Source organism: Piliocolobus tephrosceles, chromosome 19 (genome assembly GCF_002776525.5).
Source record: "Piliocolobus tephrosceles isolate RC106 chromosome 19, ASM277652v3, whole genome shotgun sequence".
Classification (NCBI taxonomy): domain Eukaryota; kingdom Metazoa; phylum Chordata; class Mammalia; order Primates; family Cercopithecidae; genus Piliocolobus; species Piliocolobus tephrosceles.
The window spans coordinates 14,226,644-14,249,937 of NC_045452.1; the positions used below are offsets into that span (position 1 = coordinate 14,226,644).

General features: G+C 44.5%; 1 protein-coding gene across 3 annotated transcripts in view; it reads right to left on the reverse strand.

Moving 5' to 3' along the window:
- The window catches only part of LOC116418537 (protein SFI1 homolog), a 64,896-nt gene that overhangs the window by 38,563 nt on the left and 3,039 nt on the right, over window positions 1–23,294 (reverse strand). Inside the window, exons 2-4 of one of the 3 annotated variants that reach the window (XM_031934636.1) lie at window positions 22,989–23,060; window positions 6,464–6,574; window positions 2,157–2,251 (exon numbers count right to left, since the gene is read on the reverse strand). In XM_031934636.1, the coding sequence (XP_031790496.1) occupies window positions 2,157–2,251; window positions 6,464–6,574; window positions 22,989–23,023 (241 nt within the window). In that variant the 5' untranslated portion in view covers window positions 23,024–23,060. Of the gene's footprint in view, window positions 1–1,390; window positions 2,035–2,156; window positions 2,252–6,463; window positions 6,575–22,988; window positions 23,061–23,294 lie in introns of those variants that run through there. The other 2 variants (XM_031934637.1, XM_031934638.1) reach the window with 2 other exon arrangements.

Sequence of the window (23,294 nt, forward strand, 5' to 3'; positions counted from 1 at the left end):
GGGGGGGGGGGGGGGGGGGGGGGGGGGGAGGAAGAAAGGAAGAGAGGAAGGAAAGAAAGGAAGGGAGGAAAGAAAGGGGAGGAAAGAAAGGAAAGAAAAGAAAGGAAAGAAGGAAAGAAAAGGAAAGAAAGAGGGAAAAGAAAGAAGGAAGGAAAGAGAGAGAGAAAGAAAAAGAAAGAAAGAAAGAAAGAGAAAGGAAGGAGGGAAGGAGGGAAGGAGGGAGGGAGGGAGGAAGAGCAGAAAGAGAAGAGAGAAGAAAAATATACACCATGGAATACCACCCAGCCATAAAAAAAGAATTAAATCATGCCCTTCACACCAACATCGATGGAACTAGAGGCCATTATCCTAAGTGAACTAACACAGAAACAGAAAATCAAATACCACATGTTCTCATTTATAAGCGGGAGCTAAACAGCTGGTACTCATGGACATAATAGCGGAGATAATAAACACCGGGGACTCCAAAAGAGGGTAAGGGAGGGTGGAAGAGGGACAAGGGTTGAAAAATTACCTATCATGTACAATGTTCACTATTTGGGTAGTGGATACTCAAATCTCCACCATTATGCAGTATACCCATGTAACAGTAATTTTTAAAAATCCACAATTAAATGCCTGTATACACCCATTAGTATCACTGAAGAAAAAATTTTAATGACAATACAAAGAGGTCAACAGGATGTAGAGCAAGTAGAACGCTCATGAATTACTGGTGGGAATGCAAAACAGTACAGCCACAATAAAAAAGATTGCCAGTTTCTTACAGAGTTAAACTTAAGGCCAGGCACGGTGGCTCACACCTGTACTGCCAGAACTTTGGGAGACTGAGGCAGGTGGATTGCTTTAGTCCAGGAGTTTGAAACCAGCCTGGGCAACATAGGGAAAGCCCATCTCTACCAAAAATCCAAAAAATTAGCTGTATGTGGTAATGTGTACCAAAGTCTTAGAACTGAACATCAAAAAGAATGAATATTACTGTATGTAATTAAAAAAACAAACAACAACCAAACAGCATAAGTTACTTACCAATGAAACAGTGCATTTGGTGCAGTAACTGTGAGGCCTGGGTAAGAGCTTCTCATACTTTGGGAATACAGACAGGGGAAAGACCACTGGGCTAGGGGAGATCAAGGAAAGCTACACATTTAAATGGGCCTGAAGGAAGAACTACAGGGACAAAGATAGAAAGATAAGGAAGTGCACATTCAGTGTGTCAAGGGCAGAAGGTGTAGAACAGAAGAGATGAAGACCTTGTATGACATACCAAGCAGGGTTGACTACGTAAAGGAGTGACATGATCTTATCTAAGTCTTACCACTCTTGCAGCTATGTGTACAATGAGAAGTAGGAAAAAATAAATGAGGGAAATTAATGAAGAGGTACTTACAAGACTCTGGGAAAATGATGAGGATTACTCTTAGGAAGTAGTGATGCAAATATGACTGCAAGTGATGCCTCAGAGGGCCATCTTAAAAGATTAGGTCAGTGATGACATGAGGCATGAGGAATGGACATTATTCCTAAGTAAGTCTTCTTAGACAGGAAAAGTCAAAGGAACTGCAGGTGTAAGTGGAAGGGGAATTGACAGGTTGTACTTGTGACTTGCAGAGTTTGAGGTACCTTTAGGACATGCTGCTGCTAATGCAGTCTGTATTATCATTTTGAAACTCCATGTCTTTTCCCTTAGACTCTCCACATGTTTCACAGAGAAACCAGACTCTGACCAGAGCTAAAGTGGCCACAGTGTCATTAAGGGGACAACTTGAGCAAAGCAAATCAACAAAGAGCACTGCAGCTCTGCTCCAGAGTCTCTGCGCAACTTGACACAGCAAGATAGACGGCAGCCCCAGGCGCCACAGGAGAGTCCCAGCCAGCACACTGAACCAGCAGGCCAGGAACAGCCAGTTCACACAAATTCTGATTAAGTGAGCTTTAAGCGCTCAAACCATGCCATATGGAGAAAACCACAGGGATCCAATCGTACACGTGCCCACTCAAGAGATCACACTTTCTGAAAAATATGAAAGAGAATCAAACAAATCTTCCTTTGACCTAGAGTTATTTTCTCTCTGAGACAATGTGCTTGTCCTTCCTATGACGTTCTGCACGGTAAATGTGGGCATCTTCTTCATACATGGACTTCTTTTTCTCACCATGAACCTGGGCTCTGATGTACTTGTTCCTCATCTCTTGCTGCTGATGCACGTAGGTCTTCCAGGTCTGGAACATCAGGTTATACAGGTAATACCTGAGGACCCAAAAAAAGCAAACGGCATTTCTTTAAAATAAAACAACAGGCCGGGCACAGTGGCTCACACTTATAATCCTAGCACTTTCAGAGGCCGAGGCAAGGAGTTCAAGACCAGCCTGGCCAATATGGTGAAATCCCATCTCTACTAAAAATACAAAAATTAGCCGGGTGTGGTGGCACACGCCTGTAATCCCAGCTATTCTGGAGGCTGAGGCAGGAGAATCACTTGAACTCAGGAGGTAGAGGTTGCAGTGAGCCGAGATTGCGCCACTGCACTCAGCCTGAACAACAGAGCAAGACTCTGTCTCAAAAAACAAACAACAGCAAAACAACTCCTAATCCAATACATCAAGTCTGTTCTTTTTTTCTTTTTTTTTTTTTTTTGAGATGGAGTCTCACTCTGTCGCCCAGGCTGGAGTGCAGTGGCCAGATCGCAGCTCACTGCAAGCTCCGCCTCCCGGGTTTTACACCATTCTCCTGCCTCAGCCTCCCGAGTAGCTGGGACTACAGGCGCCCGCCACCTCACCCGGCTAGTTTTTCTTTGTATTTTTCAGTAGAGACGGGGTCTCACCGGGTTAGCCAGGATGGTCTCGATCTCCTGACCTTGTGATCCGCCCGTCTCGGCCTCCCAAAGTGCTGGGATTACAGGCTTGAGCCACCGCGCCCGGCAAGTCTGTTCTATACTCAGAAGAATTTAACATTGACGCTTCTGATTAAAAAAAAAACAAAAAACAAAAAACCATACCTGCACCAAAGCTAAAATTTCATTTCCTACAATCACAATGAACTCTATTCTCTTTGAGGAAGAGTCATTCTCCATACCTTAAAGTGTCACTGAGGAAGCAAAGGCTTGACTGCTCCAAGAATAAGTTCACTTTCATAATCCACAAATTCATGATGTTTGGGACAGGCAGAGTAGCTCACACCTGTAATCTCAGCACTCTGGGAGGCCGAGGCAGGCAGATTACCTGAGGTTGGGAGTTCGAGACCAGCCTGGTCAACATGGTGAAACCCTGTCTTTACTAAAAATATAAAAATTAGCCACACGTAGTGGCATGTGCCTGTAGTCTCAGCTACTCAGGAGGCTGAGGCAGGAGAATCGCTTGAACCCAGGAGGCGGTGGTTGCAGTGAGCCGAGATTGCTCTACTGCACTCCAGCATGGGTGACACCAAGACTCTGTCTCAAATTAAAAAAAAAAAAAAAAAAAAAAAAAAATTCCATTAGGTTGGGAAAACAAAATTTTTTTTTTTTTTTTTTTTTTTTTTTTAACACAGGGTCTCACTCTGTCACCTAGGCTGGAGTGCAGTAATGTGAACATGGCTCACTGTAGCCTTGAGCCCTCCCTGGGCTCAGGTACTCCTCCCACCTTGGCCTCCGAGTAGCTGGGACTACAGGAACACACCACCACTCCTGGCTAATTTTTGTATTTTTTTGTAGAGGGGGCTTTTGCCATGTTCCCTAGGCTGGTCTCAAACTCCTGGGCTCAAGTGATCTCTTGCCCCGGCCTCCTAAAGTGCTAGGATTACAGGTGTTAGCTACGATGCCTGGCCGACAGTCCCATCTTAATTATCTTAACTATCCACACTATAAAAAACATCACTTCTCGGCCGGGCACGGTGGCTCAAGCCTGTAATCCCAGCACTTTGGGAGGCCGAGAAGGGCGGATCATGAGGTCAGGAGATCAAGACCATCCTGGCTAACACGGTGAAACCCCGTCTCTACTAAAAAAAAAAATACAAAAAACTAGCTGGGCGAGGTGGTGGGCGCCTGTAGTCCCAGCTACTCGGGAGGCTGAGGGGGGAGAATGGCGTAAACCCGGGAGGCGGAGCTTGCAGTGAGCCAAGATCGCGCCACTGCACTCCAGCCTGGGCGACAGAGCGAGACTCCGTCTCAAAAACAAAACAAAACAAAAAAACATCACTTCTCGTTTGCACTACCACATGGTCATTGATGCCTTTTCCTTCTTCTTGATACATACGCCATACATTTTAAGACTTTCATCTCTTCATATTTTCCTAGTTTTAAATATTTTATTAACATTCATTTTAAAAAGTTTTTTTTTTTTTTTGAGACAGAGTCTCACTCTGTCGCCCAGGCTGGAGTGCAGTGGCATGATCTCAGCTCACTGCAACCTCCGACTCCTGGGTTCAAGCAATTCTTCTGCCTCAGCCTCCTGAGTGGCTGGGGACTACAGGCACATGCCACCATGCCCAGCTAATTTTTTTATTTTTTTATTTTTATTTTTTGGAGACAGAGTCTTGCTTTGTTGCCCAGAGTGCAGTGGTGCGATCTCGACTTACTGTAGTCTCTGCCTCCTGAGTTCAATGAATTTTCCGGTCTCAACCTCCCAAATAGCTGGGACTACAGGCGCATGCCCCACGCCCAGCTAATGTCTTTTGTATTTTCATTGAGATGGGGTTTCACTGTGTTGCCCAGGCTGGAATTTTTGTATTTATTTTTTTTTTAATAGAAACAAGGTTTCCTCAATGTTGGCCAGGCTGGTCTCGAACTCCTAACCTCAACTGATCCACCCGCCTCAGCCTCCCAAAGTACTGGGATTACAGGAGTGAGCCACCACACTCGGCCTTCCCCATATATTCACTACTGTAATTCCTAGGCCTTGATTTCATATTCTATCTGCTTATTAAAACAACTCAGTGTGTCTATATTTTAATCTGAAATATCCATAAATCAGAACTCTTGCTCCAAAGAACCTAGACAAAGAAATGACTACAATAAGAGTTAATACCATTTTAAATACACAATCTATAAGAAATGACATTCAGATTTTTAAAAAAGGTCTGAAAATGTGTATTTGATATAATAATTCTCAATTGTTACTTTCCCCTTCACTTATCCCCAGGAATGTGAATGTCAAGGATTAAGAGTTTTTTCCTTTCTTTTCTTGTGTGTGTGTGTGTGTGTGTGTGTGTGTGTATCTAGCTCTGTTGCCCAAGCTGGAGTGAGTGGCACAATCTCAGCTCACTGCAATCTCTGCCTCCCGGGCTCAAGCAATCCTTCTGCCTCAGCCTCCCAAGTAGTTGAGACCACAGGCGCACACCCCTACACCCTGCTGGTATTCTGTACTTTTTGGTAGAGATGGGGTTACATCATGTTGCTAAGGCTGGTCTCAAACTCTTGCGCTTAAGTGATCCACCTACCTCGGCATTCCAAAGTGCCAGGATTACAGGGCCTGACCTCTATTTTCTTAATATTCTATGTTGGGCATATATTTTCTCCCACAATCAATGTAAATTAGAACAACTTACTATTTTTAAAACAGGGCCAGGTATGGTGGTTCATGCCTGTAATCCCAGCACTTTGGGAGGCCAAGGCGGGAGGATCACCTGAGGTCAGGAGATTGAGATCAGACTGACCAACATGGAGAAACCTCATCTCTACTAAAAATACAAAATTAGCTGGGCATGGTGGCGCATGCCTGTAATCTCAGCTACTAGGCAGGCTGAGGCAGGAGAATCACTTGGACACAGGGGGCGGAGGTTGCAGTGCACCACTGCATTCCAGCCTGGGCAACAAGAGTGAGATTCCATCTCAAAAAAACAAAACAAAAAAAATAGGCCAGGCGCAGTGGCTCACGCCTGTAATCCCAGCACTTTGGGAGGCCAAGGCGGGCAGATCACCTGAGGTCAGGAGTTCGAGACCAGCCCAGTCAACATGATGTAACCCTGTCTCTACTAAAACTACAAAAATTAGCTGGGCATGGTGGCGCATGCCAGTAATCCCAACTATTCGGGAGACTGAGGCAGCAGAATTGCTTGAACCTAGGAGGTGGAGGTTGCAGTGGGCCAAGATCGTGCCACAGCTCTCCAGCCTGGGCAATAGAGTGAGATTATGTCTTAAAACAAACAACAAAAAAAAACCCAGAATACTTTCAGAATTAGAAATTATATAGAAATGAAAATCGGTGGGAAAATCCCATTCAAACTATTAGCATAACCAACACATACTAGTTACCTGAATTAGAGGTGTGGGAGGTGTGTGTGTATGTGTGTCTGTGTGCACGTGCCCAGCATGTGCATACATGCTTGGGTTTAATTTGGAACTTTGATCTTGGTAACTCTAAAAATGATTTGAAGAAAAACCAAAAGTGATCCAAAGTTTGCTTCTTTTGACCATAAACATGCCAACACATAATCATCTGATAATGTGCATCAGTAAAACTGAAGGAGTATAACATGAAACCTGACCTGTAGTGACAGTCCGCTCGAACACAGAGTTTCCACTCATGATGGAAAACCCACCACTCTTCTTTCCATTCTTCGAAGACCTTCCGTAGTAATCGCTGCTCATAGTAAAATCTAGGGCAATACAAAAAAATCATATATATATATGATTATGTTGGAGCTAACATCTCTTCCCAAATCACAGTTTCATATTGTTACCTTCTCACAAAAAAGTATGGCCGGGCGCAGTGGCTCACACCTGTAATCCCAGCACTTTAGGAGGCCGAGGCAGGCGGATCACGAGGTCAGGAAATCAAGACCATCCTGGCTAACATGGTGAAACCCCATCTCTACTAGAAACAAACAAACAAACAAAAAATGAAAACACCAGCCGGGCGCAGTGCCTCACGCCTGTAATCCCAGTACTTTGGGAGGCCAAGGCGGGTGGATCACAAGGTCAAGAGATCAAGACCATCCTGGCCAACATGGTGAAACCCCATCTCTACTAAAAATGCAAAAATTACCTGGGCATGGTGGCACGTGCCTGTAGTCCCAGCTACTCAGGAGGCTGAGGCAGGAGAACTGCTTGAATCTGGGAGGCAGAGGTTGCAGTGAGCTGAGACAGCGCCACTGTACTCCATCCTGGTGACAGAGCAAGACTCTGTCTCAAAGAACAAAAAGTAAACACCAAGATAGATTAAAAATAGAGGCCAGGCATGGTGGCTCATGCCTGTAATCCAAACGTTTTGAGAGGTCAAAGTGGGAGGACTGCTTGAGGCCAGGAGTTCAAGACCAACCTCGGCAACATAGCAAGACTCCATCTAGGGCTGAAGTGGTAGTTTACGGCTGTAATCCCAGCACTTTGGGAGGCTGAGACAGTTGGATTGCTGGAGTTCAGGACCAGGCTGGGTGACATGGTGAAACCCAGTCTCTACAAAAAATAAAAAATTAGCCAGGCATAGTGGGGGCATGCTTTTGTAGTCCCAGGTACCCGGGAGGCTGAAGTGGGAGGATCACTTGAACCCAGAAGGCAGACATTCCAGTGAACTGAGATTACACCACTGCACTCCAGCCTGGGCGAAAGAGTAAGAGCCTGTCTCAAATACAGGGGAAAAAAAAAAAAAAAAAAAAGGCCGGACACGGTGGCTTACACCTGCAATCCCAGCACTTTGGGAGGCTGAAGCGGGTGGATCACAAAGTCAGGAGTTCGAGACAAGACTGGCTGGCATAGTAAAACCCTATCTCTACTAAAAATACAAAAATTAGCTGGGCATGGTGGTACATGCCTGTAGTCCCAGCTATTCGGGAGGCTGAGGCAGGAGAATCGCTTGAACCTGGGAGGCAGAGGTTGTGGTGAGTGAGACTTTGTCTCAAAAAATAAATAAATAAATAAAATAAGATAGAATAAAATAAAATAAAACACTCCATCTCTACCCAAAAAATAAAAGTAAAAAAATTTGTGATGATGTCTCATTATATTACCCAAGCTGTTCTCAAACTCTTGGGCTCAAGCGATACTCTCACCTGAGCCTCCCAAAGTGCTGGGATTACACACATGAGCCACTGTACCCAGCTCTGCAATTTTTTTTTTTTTTTTTTGAGACGGAGTTTTGCTCTTGTTGCCCAGGTTGGAGTGCAATGGTGTGATCTCTGCTCACCACAACCTCTGCCTCCTAGCTTCAAGCGATTCCCCTGCCTCAGCCTCCTGAGTAGCTGGGATTACAGGCACGCGCCACCACGCCCAGCTAATTTTGTATTTTTAGTAGAGACGGGGTTTCTCCATGCTGGTCAGGCTGGTCTCAAACCCCCGACCTCAGGTGATCCGCCTACCTTGGCCTTGCAAAGTGCTGGGATTACAGGCTTGAGTTACCGCGTCCGGCCCCCCCTAAAATTTTTTTAGTTAGCCAAGTATGGAGGCATGCACCTGTGGTCCCAGCTATTCCAGAGGCTTAGGTGGAAGGATAGCTTGAGCCCCAGAGGTCAAGGCTGCAGTGAGCTGTGAATGTGTCACTGCACTCTGGTCTGGGCAACAGAGTGAGACCCTATCTCTTAAACAATCAAAAAAACTTAAAAAGAAGGAAAATAGACATTTGGCTTTTTCAGGTCAGAATCTCAGAGCTACTTAAACTAGAAATGAGGTTAAAATTTTTCTAATATTGATTTTACTGATTAAAGATGTTAAAGTAAAATAAAAATCTGACTTTTTTTTGGAGACTGGGTCTCGCTCTGTTGCCCTGGCTGGAATGCAGTGGTGCAGTCACGGCTCACTGCAGCCTTGACATCCTAGGTTCAAGTGATCCTTTCACCTCAGCCTCCCAAGTAGCTGTGATTACAGACATGCTCCACTACTATGCCTGGTTAATTTTTTATTTTTTGTAGAGGCAGGATTTCACTATGCTACCCTAGCTAGTCTTGAACTCCTGAGCTCAGGTGATCCTCCTCCCTTGGTCTCCCAAAATCTGACTTTTCAAATACCATAAAGTGAATTGAAAATTACTATTTTTAATTTTTTTTTTTTTTTTTTTTTTGAGACGAAGTCTTGCTCTGTCGCCCAGGCTGGGGTGCAGTGGCCGGATCTCAGCTCACTGCAAGCTCCGCCTCCCGGGTTCACGCCATTCTCCGGCCTCAGCCTCCCAAGTAGCTGGGACTACAGGCGCCCGCCACCTCGCCCGGCTAGTTTTTTGTATTTTTAGTAGAGACGGGGTTTCACCATGTTAGCCAGGATGGTCTCGATCTCCCAACCTCGTGATCCGCCCATCTCGGCCTCCCAAAGTGCTGGGATTACAGGCTTGAGCCACCGCGCCCGGCCACTATTTTTAATTTTTTTATTCACCAGAATGAAAAATATTTTTATTACTAAAAAGTAGGAACGTCTTATTTACAAACATATGAAATTAACGTTATAAAATAAGTAAATGTCTAATAATATTCCTAGTACTTAACAGGAACATAGGATATTAATTTAGCTGAAATCTAAAGAGGGGAGTTATAACAGCAGCAAAAGATGAGTAAGAGAAATTAGTCAGGAAAAAGGTAATAAGGAACACAGAAGAGCAGTGACAGATGGTGTTGATTTTTAAAAATTTTTTTTGAAACAGTCTTGCTCTGTTACCCAAGCTGGAGGGCAGTGGCATGATCTCTGCTCACTGTAATCTCCACCTCATGGGTTCAAGTTATTCTCGTGCCTCAGTCTCTCAAGTAGCTGTAACTCCAGGCACATACCACCCAACCGAGATAATTTTTTGTATTTCAGTAGAGATGGGTTTTCACCATGTTGCCCAGGCCGGTCTCACACTTCTGAGCTCAATCTGCCCACCTTGGCCTCCCAAAGTGCTGCGATTACAAGCATGAGCCACCGCACTGGCCTGTCAATCACTGAATTTCTTTTCATGGTTCTGCAGGCTACTAACATGTTGCTCCTCCTAACCCACTCATAGTTTTGTTTTAATTTGAGACAGAGTCTCGCTCTGTTGCCCAGGCTGGAGTGCAGTGGCACGATCTTAGCTCACTGCAAGCTCTGTCTCCCAGGTTCAAAAGATTCTCCTGCCTCAGCCTCCTGAATAGCTGGGACTACAGGCGCATGCCACCACGCCCAGCTAATTTTTGTACTTTTAGTAAAGATGGGGTTTTGCCATAATGGCCAGGTTGGTCTCGAACTCCTGAGCTAGGGTGGTCCACTGGCCTCAGCCTCCCAAAGTGCTGGGATTACAGACGTGAGCCACTGCGCTCAATTCCACTCACGGTTTTTAAAAACTAGCTTACAAAGACATACATAAGGGAATTCACCTCACTATTGCCTATAATAATAACAAGAGAAGAGTGAAACACCACAAATACACATCAAAAGAGGACAGGTTAATAATACAATTCAATCAATGCCATGCGCTCATTTTCTATGAATGAAGCAGACCTAAGGGTACTGAAGGGACAGATGCCTCAGAAAGTGATTCGGTGAAAAAATAAAGTTACTGCATGGTATGTACAATATGGTATGTTTTTTAAAAAATTAGGTCAGTCGCAGTGGCTCACACCTGTAATCGAAGCTCTTTGGGAGGCCAAGGCGGGCAGATCACTTGAGGTCAGGAGTTTGAGATCACCCTGGCCAACATGGTGAAACCTAACAAAAATACAAAAATTAGCTGGGCATGGTGGTGCATGCCTGTAGTCCCAGCTACTTGGGAGGCTGAGGCACAAGAATTGCTTCAACCCAGGAGGTGGAGGTTGCAGTAAGCTGAGATCAGGCCACTGCACTCCAGCCTGGCTGATAGAGCGAGACCCTGTCTCAAAGAATGAATGAATAAATAAATAATAGTATTTATACATATACATTTTTGAGACAGAGCTTCCCTCGTCGCCCAGTCTAGAGTGCAATGGCACGATCTCAGTTCACTGCAACCTCCACCTCCCAGGTTCAAGTGATTCTCCTTTCTAAGCCTCCCATGTAGCTGGGATTACAGGCATACACGACCACGCCCAGCTAATTTTTGTATTTTTAGTAGAGACAGGGTTTCAGGCTGGGCTTAAACTCCTGACCTCAGGTGATCTGCCTGCCTCAGCCTCCCAAAGTGCTGGGATTACAAACATGTGCCACCGCACCCGGCCTAATTTTATGTATTTACAGCACCCATATGTTGGAATACATCAAATATATACACACACACACACATATACACACTTGTATACATATAAACAAGCATGTGTGCATGCATACATAAATGATTATATCACACATATTAAAAGCCTAAAAAGACTCCAGAATATCAAACTAATGCCAGTGGTTCTCTCTTGGGGAGGGGGGGATTATAGGAGACTGGCTCCTAAACTGTACATTTCTATAATATTTGAAAGATTGCTGAACACATTCATTTACAATTCTTTTTTTTTTTTTTGAGACAGAGTCTTCTCTGTCACCTAGGCTGGAGTACAGTGGTGCCATCTCGGCTCACTGCAACCTCTGCCTCCCGAGTTCAAGCAATTCTCCTGCCTCAACCTCCTGAGTAACTGGGATAACAGGCACACGCCACCACACCCAGCTAATTTTTGTATTTTTAGTAGAAACGGGGTTTCACCATGTTGGCCAGGCTGGTCTCGAACTCTTGACCTTGTGATCCGCCTGCCTCGGCCTTCCAAAGTGCTAGGATTACAGGTGCGAGCCACTATGCCCAGCCAACAATTCTAAAAAACTGTACTAAAAAGGAACCATTTGCACATGGTAAAAAGAACATATCCATTTACCTCCTTCCATTCCCCATGCCGCATTAAATAACAGCAGATGTATTCAAAAAGGTGTAAGCCTATAAAGACCAAGAGAATAGGAGAAAGGGTGACAGCCAAGAGCTGTCAACAAATTTTAGTCAATTTTAGGCAAAAGAGTTGCAGATGAATCACCAGATAAAGGAGAGAACTAAGTGTCTTGTTGTGGGGGAAGAAGGGAGACAAGAAGCACCCACCTGGTGGCACAGGCCCCCCAGAAAGGGGTGGAAATGAGAAGTATCAGGAGACGAGGAGCTGTGGACTGAGATGAAAACACAGGATTGTTTGCAAGCCTGTGTGTCAGAAGCCGTTAGGCCCTTGGATCCCATTATTCACTCAAGCAGAGACTCAGGTATATCTCTGAAGAGGCGAGCCACAGGAGAACTGGACTCCAGAATACTAGGCAAAGCTTGGGAGATGGTCCTAGACCAAAAGTCTACATACTGAACAATGAGACCTACCATCCCTTTTCCTGCTTGCAGCCAAGCTTATAATTAACACCTTCGGCTGGGTGCAGTGTCATGTTTGTAATCCCAGCACTTTGGAAGGCCAAGGTGGGTGGATCACTTGAGGGCAGTCTGAGACCAGCCTGGCCAACATGGCAAGACCTCTATCTCTACTAAAAATACAAATATTAGCCGGGCATGGTAGTGCATACCCATGGTCTCAGCTACTTGGGAGGCTGAAGCAGGAGACTCGCATGAACCTGAGAGGTAGAGGTTGTAGTGAGCCGAGATCATACCACTGTACTCCAGCAAGGGTGACAGAGTAAGATTCTGTTTTTTTTTTGAGACGGAGTCTCGCTCTGTCCCCCAGGTTGGAGTGCAGTGGCCAGATCTCAGCTCACTGCAAGCTCTGCCTCCCGGGTTTACGCCATTCTCCTGCCTCAGCCTCCCGAGTAGCTGGGACTACAGGCACCCACCACCTCGCCCGGCTAGTTTTTTGTATTTTTTAGTAGAGACGGGGTTTCACCGGGTTAGCCAGGATGGTCTCGATCTCCTGACCTCGTGATCCGCCCGTCTCGGCCTCCCAAAGTGCTGGGATTACAGGCTTGAGCCACCGCGCGCAGCCAAGATTCTGTTTAAAAAAAAACAGAAAAAAAAAAAAAAAAAAAAAACCTGTAGGCCGGGCGTGGTGGCTCACGCTTATAATCTCAGCACTTTGGGAGGTTGAGGTGGCTGGATCACAAGGTCAGGAGTTCGATACCAGCCTGGCCAAGAGGGTGAAACCCCATCTCTACAAATAATATAAAAATTAGCCAGGCATGGTGGTGGGCACCTGTAATCCCAGCTACTCAAGAGGCTGAGGCAGGAGAATTGCTTGAACCTGGGAGGCGGCGGTTGCAGTGAGTCAATCGCACCACTGCACTCCAGACTGGGTGACAGAGCAAGACTCGGTCTCAAAAAAAAAAAAAAAAAAAAACTAAATAAATAAATACAAATTAAAAATTTTTTTAAATTACCACCTTCATCTCCATCCCACCCCATGCCAGAAGGAGTTGGAGGGTATCTCTTTTGTCTGGGGAAAACTGATCAACCTAAGGGAAAAGGCCGTCAGAGACACAGACAGCTAGATTCCCTGGTGAAATCTACCCCAAAGCCTTCAGTGAAGCCTTCAAGTTGTAAGTCCTCATGCTTACATATAAAAGCTTCTGGCTGGGTGTGGTGGCTCACACCTGTAATCCCAGCACTTTGGGAGGCTCAGGTAAGGCAGATCACCTGAAGTCAGGAGTTTGAGACCAGCCTAACCAACGTGGTGAAACCCTCTCTCTACTAAAAATTCAAAAAGTAGCCAGGCATGGTGGTGCATTGCATGCCTGTAATCCCAGCTACTCGGGAGGCTGAGGCAGGAGAATCACTTGAACCCAGGAGGCGGAGGTTGCAGTGAGCTGAGATTGCGCCATTGCACTCTAGCCTAGGCAACAGAGTGAGACCCTGTCTTAAAAAAGAAAAGAAAAAAGCTTCTAAAATTAGCTTTTTAGGGCCCTGCTGTTAAATATAAACAGACAATATAAGAATCTCTTGACATTTGAGGAAAGGCTCCAACATGACACAGTGACCAAAAACGCAAAGAAAAAAGGATCTTAGAAGATACACAGTGTAAGCAGATAAACATCTTAAAAAAAAAACCACATTATCCTCAAAAAATTTTGAGCCTCCAGGATACTATTAAAAAGAAAGGAAACACGCAGAGAACAAAAGAAGCTTTTAGAAATTAAAAAGGGAACATGCAGAGAACAAAAACAAGCTCTTGGAAATTAAAAATATGACAGCAGAAATGAAAAAAAAACCTATAGGTGGCACAAAAAGTTGGTTGGTCTTGTAGGCCACGGTAATGACTATGGGCTTTTACTTTCAGCAGGAAGCCACTGGAAGTTTGACAGAATGATGTGACTTGATTTACTCAGACTACCTACTGGGAAGATACTGACTAGGCGCAAGACAGGAAGCAGGAGACCAATGAGGAGTCACTGGAGTCACCTGAGGGAGAGATGCTGATGGCTTGGACCAGGTGGTAGCTACTAGAGGTCTGAAAATTGGCTGGATTCTGAACGCATTTTGAAGGTTGAAGCAACATGATTTTGGCATTTGACATTTTAAATTGGGGTATGAAAGAACAAGAGGTGTGAAGGATGACTTCACCGTTTCCGACCTGAGCACTTGGAAGGATGGAGTTTCCCCTGAGAGGGGGAAGATGACGATTTCAGTTTTGGACATACTATGGTGTGACACCCAGTGGAGTTGTCACGTATGTAAAAGTACAGAGTTTCAAGGCAGAGGTCTTGGCTGGGCATACACATCTGAGAATCACTGTGAGATTTGATGAGATTTGATGAGATTTCGGTTGTGGGGCAGCTAGAGAAGCAGTGCAAAGACTAGGTGTTGGGGTATTTAGATGAGGAAGAAAACAAAGGAGAGTTAGAAGGGGCAGTCAAACAGGTAGGAGAGAAAACACAAGAGGATGGTAACTAGAAGCTGGGAGAAGAAAGGGATTCTAGAAGAAGGAAATGATGGACTCTCTAATGCTACCTGGTAGGTCAAGTTAAACAAAGTTTAGGAATTCATCACTGACTGTAGTAAATTTAGTGACTTTAACAAAAACAGGAGAAATTCATCATGTGAAACACAGTAGAGGCTGCAGCAGTCAGGGACACTTCTGAAGTGAGGGTCTTTGATGTCTAGGTGCTACCCAAGCCATATATGAGGCTGCCTTAATAAGTGAGTTGTGCCATTCACAGCTAAGTAGTTAGAAATCAATCTCATGAAGCCCACTAAGACTGAATACCCGCACCATAATTTTGACCTGTGGGCGTTGCCCCATGACTCCCACCAAAACCCATTAAGAAGCTGTGTCCTTAAGGACTGAAGAAAAATTATACTCTGGAGAAAAATAAAATGGAAACTGTACTTTAAAAAAAAAATGGTTAAGGCTGGGTGCAGAGGCTCATGCTGTAATTCCAGCACTTTGGGAGGCTGAGGCAGGTGGATCATCTGAGGTTAGGAGTTCAAGACCAACCTAACCAACATGGTAAAACCCCGTATCTACTAAAATAAAAAATAGCCAGGCGTGGTGGCGCATGCCTGTAGTCTCAGCTATTTGGGAGGCTGAGACTGGAGAATTGCTTGAACCCAGGAGGCAAAAGTTGCAGTGAGCCAAGATCCCACCTTTGCACTACAGCCTAGGCAACAAGAGCGAAACTCTGTCTCAAAAAACAACAACAACAACAACAACAAAAAACAATGCTAAAACATTAAGCACATAAAGGCATTATTCTGCAGTTTGTGGCATGATATTATTCCCACCTAACACATCTAAAATTGAGAAATAAATAACTCAGTATGGAAAAGACTAAAAACAAAGATCAGGATGCCCAGTGTTCCCCCAAGTAACAAAGAACCTACTTGATTTTAACAGATTGATATTTGATATTGATATATAGATACTGGAAAATAACTATCCCTTCACAAGTTTCTAAGTCAATGGAAACACAGTATCGGCCGGGCGCGGTGGCTCAAGCCTGTAATCCCAGCACTTTGGGAGGCCGAGACAGGCGGATCACGAGGTTAGGAGATCGAGACCATCCTGGCTAACATGGTGAAACCCCGTCTCTACTAAAAATACAAAAAACTAGCCGGACGACGTGGCGGGCGCCTGTAGTCCCAGCTACTCGGGAGGCTGAGGCAGGAGAATGGCGTGAACCCGGGAGGCGGAGCTTGCAGTGAGCTGAGATCCGGCCACTGCACTCCAGCCTGGGCGGCAGAGCGAGACTCCGTCTCAAAAAAAAAAAAAAAAAAAAAAAAAAAAAAAAAAAAAAAAAAAAAGAAACACAGTATCAAAATTCTAATTTCCGTAGGTGCTTAGAAAACAAATATTCTCACTCTATCATTCTGTAATTTGCAAAATTGAGGCCCACAGGCATAACTATCCTCAGATCAAATAATTAGCTAGGGCCTGGGTTACAACCAAAGCTCAGGTCTCCTTAATTCTAGTCCAGTATTCTTTCCTCTACACCCAGCTACCACTGAAGAGCAAAGACATGAAAAACAGCATAATGCAAATGTTTTAAAGCAGTATAGCAGTGTTAGCTAGCAGTCACTGGCTAACCCAACACCCACGGCCAAGCCCTTTTTCTCATCAGTATCCACTACAGAGGCCAGAAAGATTTCTTTCCCAACCTCCTCTGTAGCTAAAGGTGGCCGGTGACAAAGCTCTGGCCAATGAGGCAGAAGCAGAATGTGGTGGGGAACTTCCAGGGAAGTTTTCTTTGCTGATAAAGAGATCAAAAGGACACCTCCCTTACCCCCACCTTCCTGTGTAAAGCTAGAACAGTCATCTTGCAACTACGAAGTGTCACCTATGAGGACAAAGGGCCAATGTGCTAAGGATGTTGAACTAGAAAGGTACTAGAAGCCTGAGCCTGAAACTACATGACTGAGCAATTGAAGCAATACCAGTAACTGCCAACCTCCAGATGGCTTGTTTTAAAAAAAAAAGTAAATCCCCTCATGCCTGTAATCCTAATACTTTGGGAGGCTGAGGCAGGGAAGATCGCTTAAGCACAGGAGTTCAAGACCAGCCTGGAAAACATAGTCTCTAAAAGTAAAAGAAAGAAAAAGCAAATCTCAATTTGTTTCATCCATTGTTAGACTTTCCCTTAGAGTTAGTGTACTTCTAACATACAATCAGCATTTCCCAAGGACTCGGAAGGCATTATTTGAAATGAGGTTCCCAGTCAAATATGGGTCAAATATCGATAAATAAAATTGCGTAAAAAATGGATTTTAGGGCTGGGCATGCTGGCACATGCTTGTAATCCCAGCATTTTGGGAGGCCCTGGCAGGTGGATCACCTGAGGTCAGGAGTTCAAGACCACCCTGGCCAAAATGGTGAAACCCCTTCTCTGCTGAAAATACAAAAAATGAGCAGGGCGTGATGGCATGCACCTTTAATCCCAGCTAACCAGGAGGCTGAGGCAGGAGAATTGCTTGAATCCAGAAAGTGGAGGTTGCAGTGAGCCAAGATTGTGCCACTGCACTCCAGCCTGAGCAACAAGAGCAAAACTCCGTCTCAAAAAAAAAACCAAAAACCAAAAACCAAAAAAACTAGATTTTAGGAAAATAGTGGAGGTAGCAACACAGTTTTCAATCTTTTGATCCCCAAGTAGCATCTGAGAAACCTAACAATAGGAGAACCCCAAAATAGCCAATGAGTAGTCATTGGAAGGTAGAGACGCCTAATTTGAGATGAGCAGCTGAAACTATGAGTTTTATCCTCTCCAGCACCAGGGCTCACATAAGAACGGAAACAGAGCAGTCCAGCCCCTAGGGAATCTCAAAACTGACCTGCCAGGCTACCCTTCTAGGACAGGGCTTCATATGGAGGAGAAATAGCCACAGGTAGAAAAAAATTTGAGCAGGGGAGGGTCAAAAGAGACAAGGAAAAAGAAGATCCAGACCAAGTGTGATAAGGGAACAAAACCAGGATACCCCACAAAAAAAGCCACTATATTTCTGAATCCTAAACAAAAACAACAGGAGTTCTATGAAATTAGTAAAAATTAACTGAACCTTGACTTACTCTAAAAGTTCAGGATAATAAGGCAGGTGTGGTGGCTTGTGCCTACAGTCTCAGCTACTTGGGAGGCTGAGGCAGAAGGATTACTTGAGCCCACGAGTTCAAGGCTGCAATGAGCTATGATCACACTACTGCAGGGCAATACAGCAAGACCTCATCTTTAAAAAATATATAAAGACATATAAACTTAAAAATTAAAATTCAGGAAAACTAATTTCATATAAAAATAAGTAATAAAATTAGCCGGGCATGGTGGTACACATCTGTAATCCTAGCTACTTGGGAGGCTGAGGCAGAAGAATTGCTTGAACCCAGGAGGCAGAGATTGCAGTGAGCCGAGATCGCGCCACTGCACTTCAGCCTGGGCGACAGAGTGAGACTCTGTCTCAACAAGAAGAAAAAAAGAAAGAAACAGACAAAAAAAGGCTGGGCACAGTGGCTCACGCCTGTAATCTGAACCCTTTGGGAGGCTGAGGCAGGCAGACCACAAGGTCAAGATTTCGAGACCAGCCTGACCAACATGGTGAAACGCCATCTCTACTAAAAATACAAAAATTAGCTGAGTGTGGTAGCACCCATCTGTAATCCCAGCTACAAGGGAGGCTGAGACAGGAAAATCGGTTGAACCTGGGAGGCAGAGGTTGCAGTGAGCCAAGATCACACCATTGCACTCCAGCGTGGGCAACAGAGCGAGCAAAACTGAAAAATAAATAAATAAATAAATAAATAAATAAATAAATAAATAAATAAATTTGAGGCTGGGCCCAGTGGCTCATGTCTGTAATCCTGTCACTTTAGGAGGCTGAGTTGGGCAGATCACCTGAGGTCAGGAGTTTGAGACCAGCCTGGCCAACATGGTCTCTACTAAAAATAAAAAGGTTAGCTGGGTATGGTGGCGCGTGCCTGTAGTCCCAGCTATGTGGGAGGCTGAGGCAGGAGAATCGCTTGAATCCAGGAGGCGGAGGTTGCACTGAGCTGAGATCATGCCACTGCACTCTAGTCTGGGCGACAGGGTGAGATGCAGTCTCAGGAAAGAAAAAAAAAAAAAGGCATTTGAAGTTACATGAGGAAAGAAGATAAGGAGCAGAATAACATGCATATAAACACAAGTATGCCAGAAAGATTTGTCCACAAAAAAGAAAAAAAAACTTTGTTTACAATCTCAAAATGAGATAAAAGATTATAAGAAAATAAATTCAAAGCTTCTGAAAACTAAGACAATCAAACAATCTTCAAAAGAGCAAAAATTAGACAAACAGCTTAAAAATGGAAGCCATAAGACAGTGATGGAGTATCTTCCAGGTGCTGGGAAAAAACCAGCAGCCCAGGCTTCCATACCCAGTGAAAATATCCTTCAAAGGTGACGATGGAATAAAATATTTTTAGACAGACAAAATCTGAGAGAATTTCTCACCAGCAGACCTACCCGAAAGAAAATACTCTGGGACCTTCTAATGACAGGAGAAGGAAAATTATCACAGATAGAAACCTGGAGATGTGAGAAGAAAAAGGGCAACAGAAAGGGTAAATATTTGTTGTAATGTTGGGGCAAAAAAAGAAAAATAAGTGAAAAAGGAAGGGTAAATAGGATAAATATGTGAATAAATCTAAATAAATATTGGCTATATAAAATGAAAATAATAGGCTGGGCACAGTGGCTCACGCCTATAATCCCAGCACTTTGGGAGGCTAAGGCAGGTAGATCACCTGAGGTCAGGAATTTGAGACCAGCCTGGCCAACATGATAAAACCTTGTCTCTACAAAAATTAGCCGGGTGTGGTGGCTCGCACCTATAATCCCAACTACTCAGGAGGCCGAGGCTTGAATCCAGGAGGCGGAGGTGGCAGTGAGCTGAGATTGCGCCACTGCACTGCAGCCTGAGCGACAGAGTGAGACTCTGTCTCAAAAAATAAAATGAGAGTAATAATGCTTTATAGATTTAAAAATATACACAAAGAGAGGGAGATGGGCAGAGCCAAAGTATTCTAAGGACCCTGTCTTATCTAGGAAGAGAGTAAAAAAACCAATTAACATTAGATTCTGGTAAGTTACAAATATACATTCATATTTGAATGAAAATACACATTCACATTTGTAACTTATCAGGGCAGTCAGTAAAGGAAGAGTAAAAGAGAATATAACTTCTAAGCTAACAGTGGAGAGGTCAATAAATATGCAATGAATTAAACAAAAAAGAGAATTCTGACAATAGCAATTTAGATCAATTTTCCCAATGAACAACAAAAAAAGCAGAGCAAAAAAAATTTATTTAATGCACTAAAGAGCTACCAAGGCTGTGAAGGACAACATGCCCAAGATCCAGGAGAAGAACGTAAAAATAGAGGTGAACGATGCCTAGCACTTGCAGCTGGGACAGGCTACAGCTGAAAACAAGGGGTTAACATGATCAGCTCTGCTGCCCTGCTTGCTTTTGGTCACTTGCTTGTTTCTTTTTTTTTTTTTTTTTTCCTTTTCTTTGAAGCTAAAGGCCACACCACTGAACCCTCCAACTTTTTTTTTTTTTTTTTTTTTTTTTTTTTTTTTGAGACAGATTCTCTTTCTGTTGCTCAGGCTGGAGTGCAGTGGCACGATCTCGGCTCAATGCAACTTCTACCTCCTGGGTTCAAGCAATTCTCCTGCTCCAGCCTCCCAAGTAGCTGGGATTACAGGCACCCGCCACCATGCCCAGCTGATTTCTTTGTATTTTTAGTAGAGACAAAGTTTCACCACGTTGGCCAGGTTGGTTTCAAACTCCTGACCTCAAGTAATCCGCCTGCCTTGGCCTCCCAAAGTGCTAGGATTACAGGTGGGAGCCACCATGTCCAGCCTGAACACTAAAACTTAACTTTCATTGGCTACTTTGTAGATAACATTCACAGGTCACCAAGGCAATGGTCACTTCAGTTATTTTTCAGGAACCTGGGCTAGATCCTGCCCAGTTCAAACTGATGGAGACCACCAACCCTTCAACTGGGTCTGTGAAGGAGCCCAAGAGGGTCTTTTGATGCTTGAGGGCCAAAAACTCCACCCTCGGATCATGTTAATGCCTCTATTTTCTGTACATGTGTTCTACGACATGCCATGAACCCTGACTACACTTGTACACAATGAATGTTACTTCATTATCCCCACTGCCAATCCACCCCACACCTTAAACCACCCCACTTCCCTAGCCCACAAATATCCCTAAGACTTTGCGGAGGCTGGTTTGAGACCTGTTCTCCCACCTCCTCACTCAGTGGCCTTGCAAGTAAGTTTTTTCTCTTTTGCAAAACCTGTGTCACAGTGATTGATTTACCACACATGGGCAGAATGGACCTAGACCTGGCTGGTAACATAGCCACATCAGGAGCTTCACTGTAAACATACAAAAAGGAGAAGATGGAACAGCAGAGCCCCTCATAAATCTTTTCTTATACAAAGAAAAGATTTCAGAAAACACACACAGGCCAGGTTTGCTTGAGAGACATTGAATGAAGGAGTCAGACTCAAAAAATGAAACAGGAAAGATTATAGTAAGGGAAAGAAAAGGGAAGAGGGGAGCAGGAGGGAACCCAAGACATTTCAGTTTTGAAGTGCTTACACTCTCGAAGGCTGCCAATTCTCCTTTTGAAACATACCTTGCACTAGTCCCTTCTCTCCAGCTCCCCTGCCTTCTGTACGGGGACTGCTGTAACTCTCTGTTGCAGTCCACTCTCAGCACTGCAGCTAAAGCAATTATAACCCAAAACCACAGCAATGGACAGCCTTGGTCTATACAAAATCAGGCTATGACAGAGGGATTTGCTGCTAAAATTTCACTGCCTTTGCTAAAGCCAATTTTTTTCCCCAGGTTCTGCACTTGATCAAGCCAATCTGTCAGTCTGACCAGTGCCCTGAAAGAGCTCAATTACTTCTTTTGGGCAAACACTTTTCCCAAAGAGATCTTATCTATCCTGGTTTACTTAAGTATGGTTCTTTTTTATTCTTATTTTTATTTATTTATTTATTTATTTATTTGAGACAGTCTCACTCTGTTGCCCAGGCTAGCGTGCCATGGCACAATCTCGGCTCACCACAATCTCTGCCTCCGGGGTTCAAGTGGTTCTCCTGCCTCAGCCTCCCAATTACAGGCATATGCCACCACACTCAGCTTTTTTTTTTTTTTTTGAGACAGAGTCTCGCTCCATCACCCAGGCTGGAGTGCAGTGGTGCAATCGCAGCTCACTGCAGGCTCCGCCTCCTGGGTTTACGCCATTCTCCTGCCTCAGCCTCCCAAGCAGTTGGAACTACAGGCGCCCGCCACCACACCTAATTTCTTTTTGTATTTTTAGTAGAGATGGGGTTTCACTGTGTTAGCCAGGATGGTCTCGATCTCCTGACCTCGTGATCTGCCCGCCTCAGCCTCCCAAAAGTGCTGGGATTACAGGCGTGAGCCACCGCGCCTGGCCTTTTTTTTTTTTTTTTTGAGAGGGACTTTCGCTCTTGTTGCCGAGGCTGGAGTGCAATGGTGTAATCTTGGCTCATTGCAACCTCCGACTCCTGGGTCCAAGCAGTTCTCCTGCCTCAGCCTTGCAAGTAGCTGGGATTACAGGCATGCGCCACCATGCCCGGCTAATTTTGTATTTTTAGCAGAGACAGGGTTTCTCCATGTTGGTCAGGCTGGTCTCGAACTCCTGACCTCAGGTGACTCGCCCACCTCGGCCTCCCAAAGTGCTAGGATTACAGGCATGAGCCACCATGCCTCACTGCGCAGCTAATTTTTGTAGAGACAGGGTTTCACCAGGTTGGCCAGGCTGGTCTCGAACTCCTAACCTCAGGTAACTCGCCCGCCTCAGCCTCCCAAAGTACTGGGTTTACAGGCATGAGCCACCGCGCCCTGCCTGATTCTTTCACTTGGTCACTTGCTTGTGATTTTTTTTCTTTCTTTCTTTTTCTTTGAAGCTGAAGGCCACAGTAGCTAAAGGCCACGACATTGAACACTAAAACTTAACCTTCACTGGCTACTTTGTAGATAACATGCACAGCTCACCATGAATGCAGCTGCAGTCAACTAACAGGTATGAAGTTACCACTCAGTACATGGTTATATTAGGGACTGTTTCTGCCTACTGGATTCTGGGGAGGAACAAGGGAGGAATGTAACAGCACAAGCCATAATGAAGTTTATATACAGGCTTAAAACAAAAGAAAACCCTAGAATGAACTCAACAAAATTATGGTGTTCTGAGCTAATACTACCTGGCTTTAGAGGGAAATACTCTTCCAAAAGTCATTCGAATCCATAAATATAAGAACTTTCTGGCCACGCATCTGAAAGAAGGAAAAAAAGGATACGCATATTTTAAAATTCCATTTGGCTTACATCATCAGTTTTCTGGAAAGGAAAGGAAGCCTTTAAGGTCTCAGAGGGAGGGATGTTAGTATGAGTCAAAAGGTGGTATCACAGCTAATCTTGCATCAAACAGGGCATAGGATGGGGCAGATTTATAAAGCTAAAATCAAGCAGATTATTTTTTAAAAATATTTTCAACATAAATTGTCAAT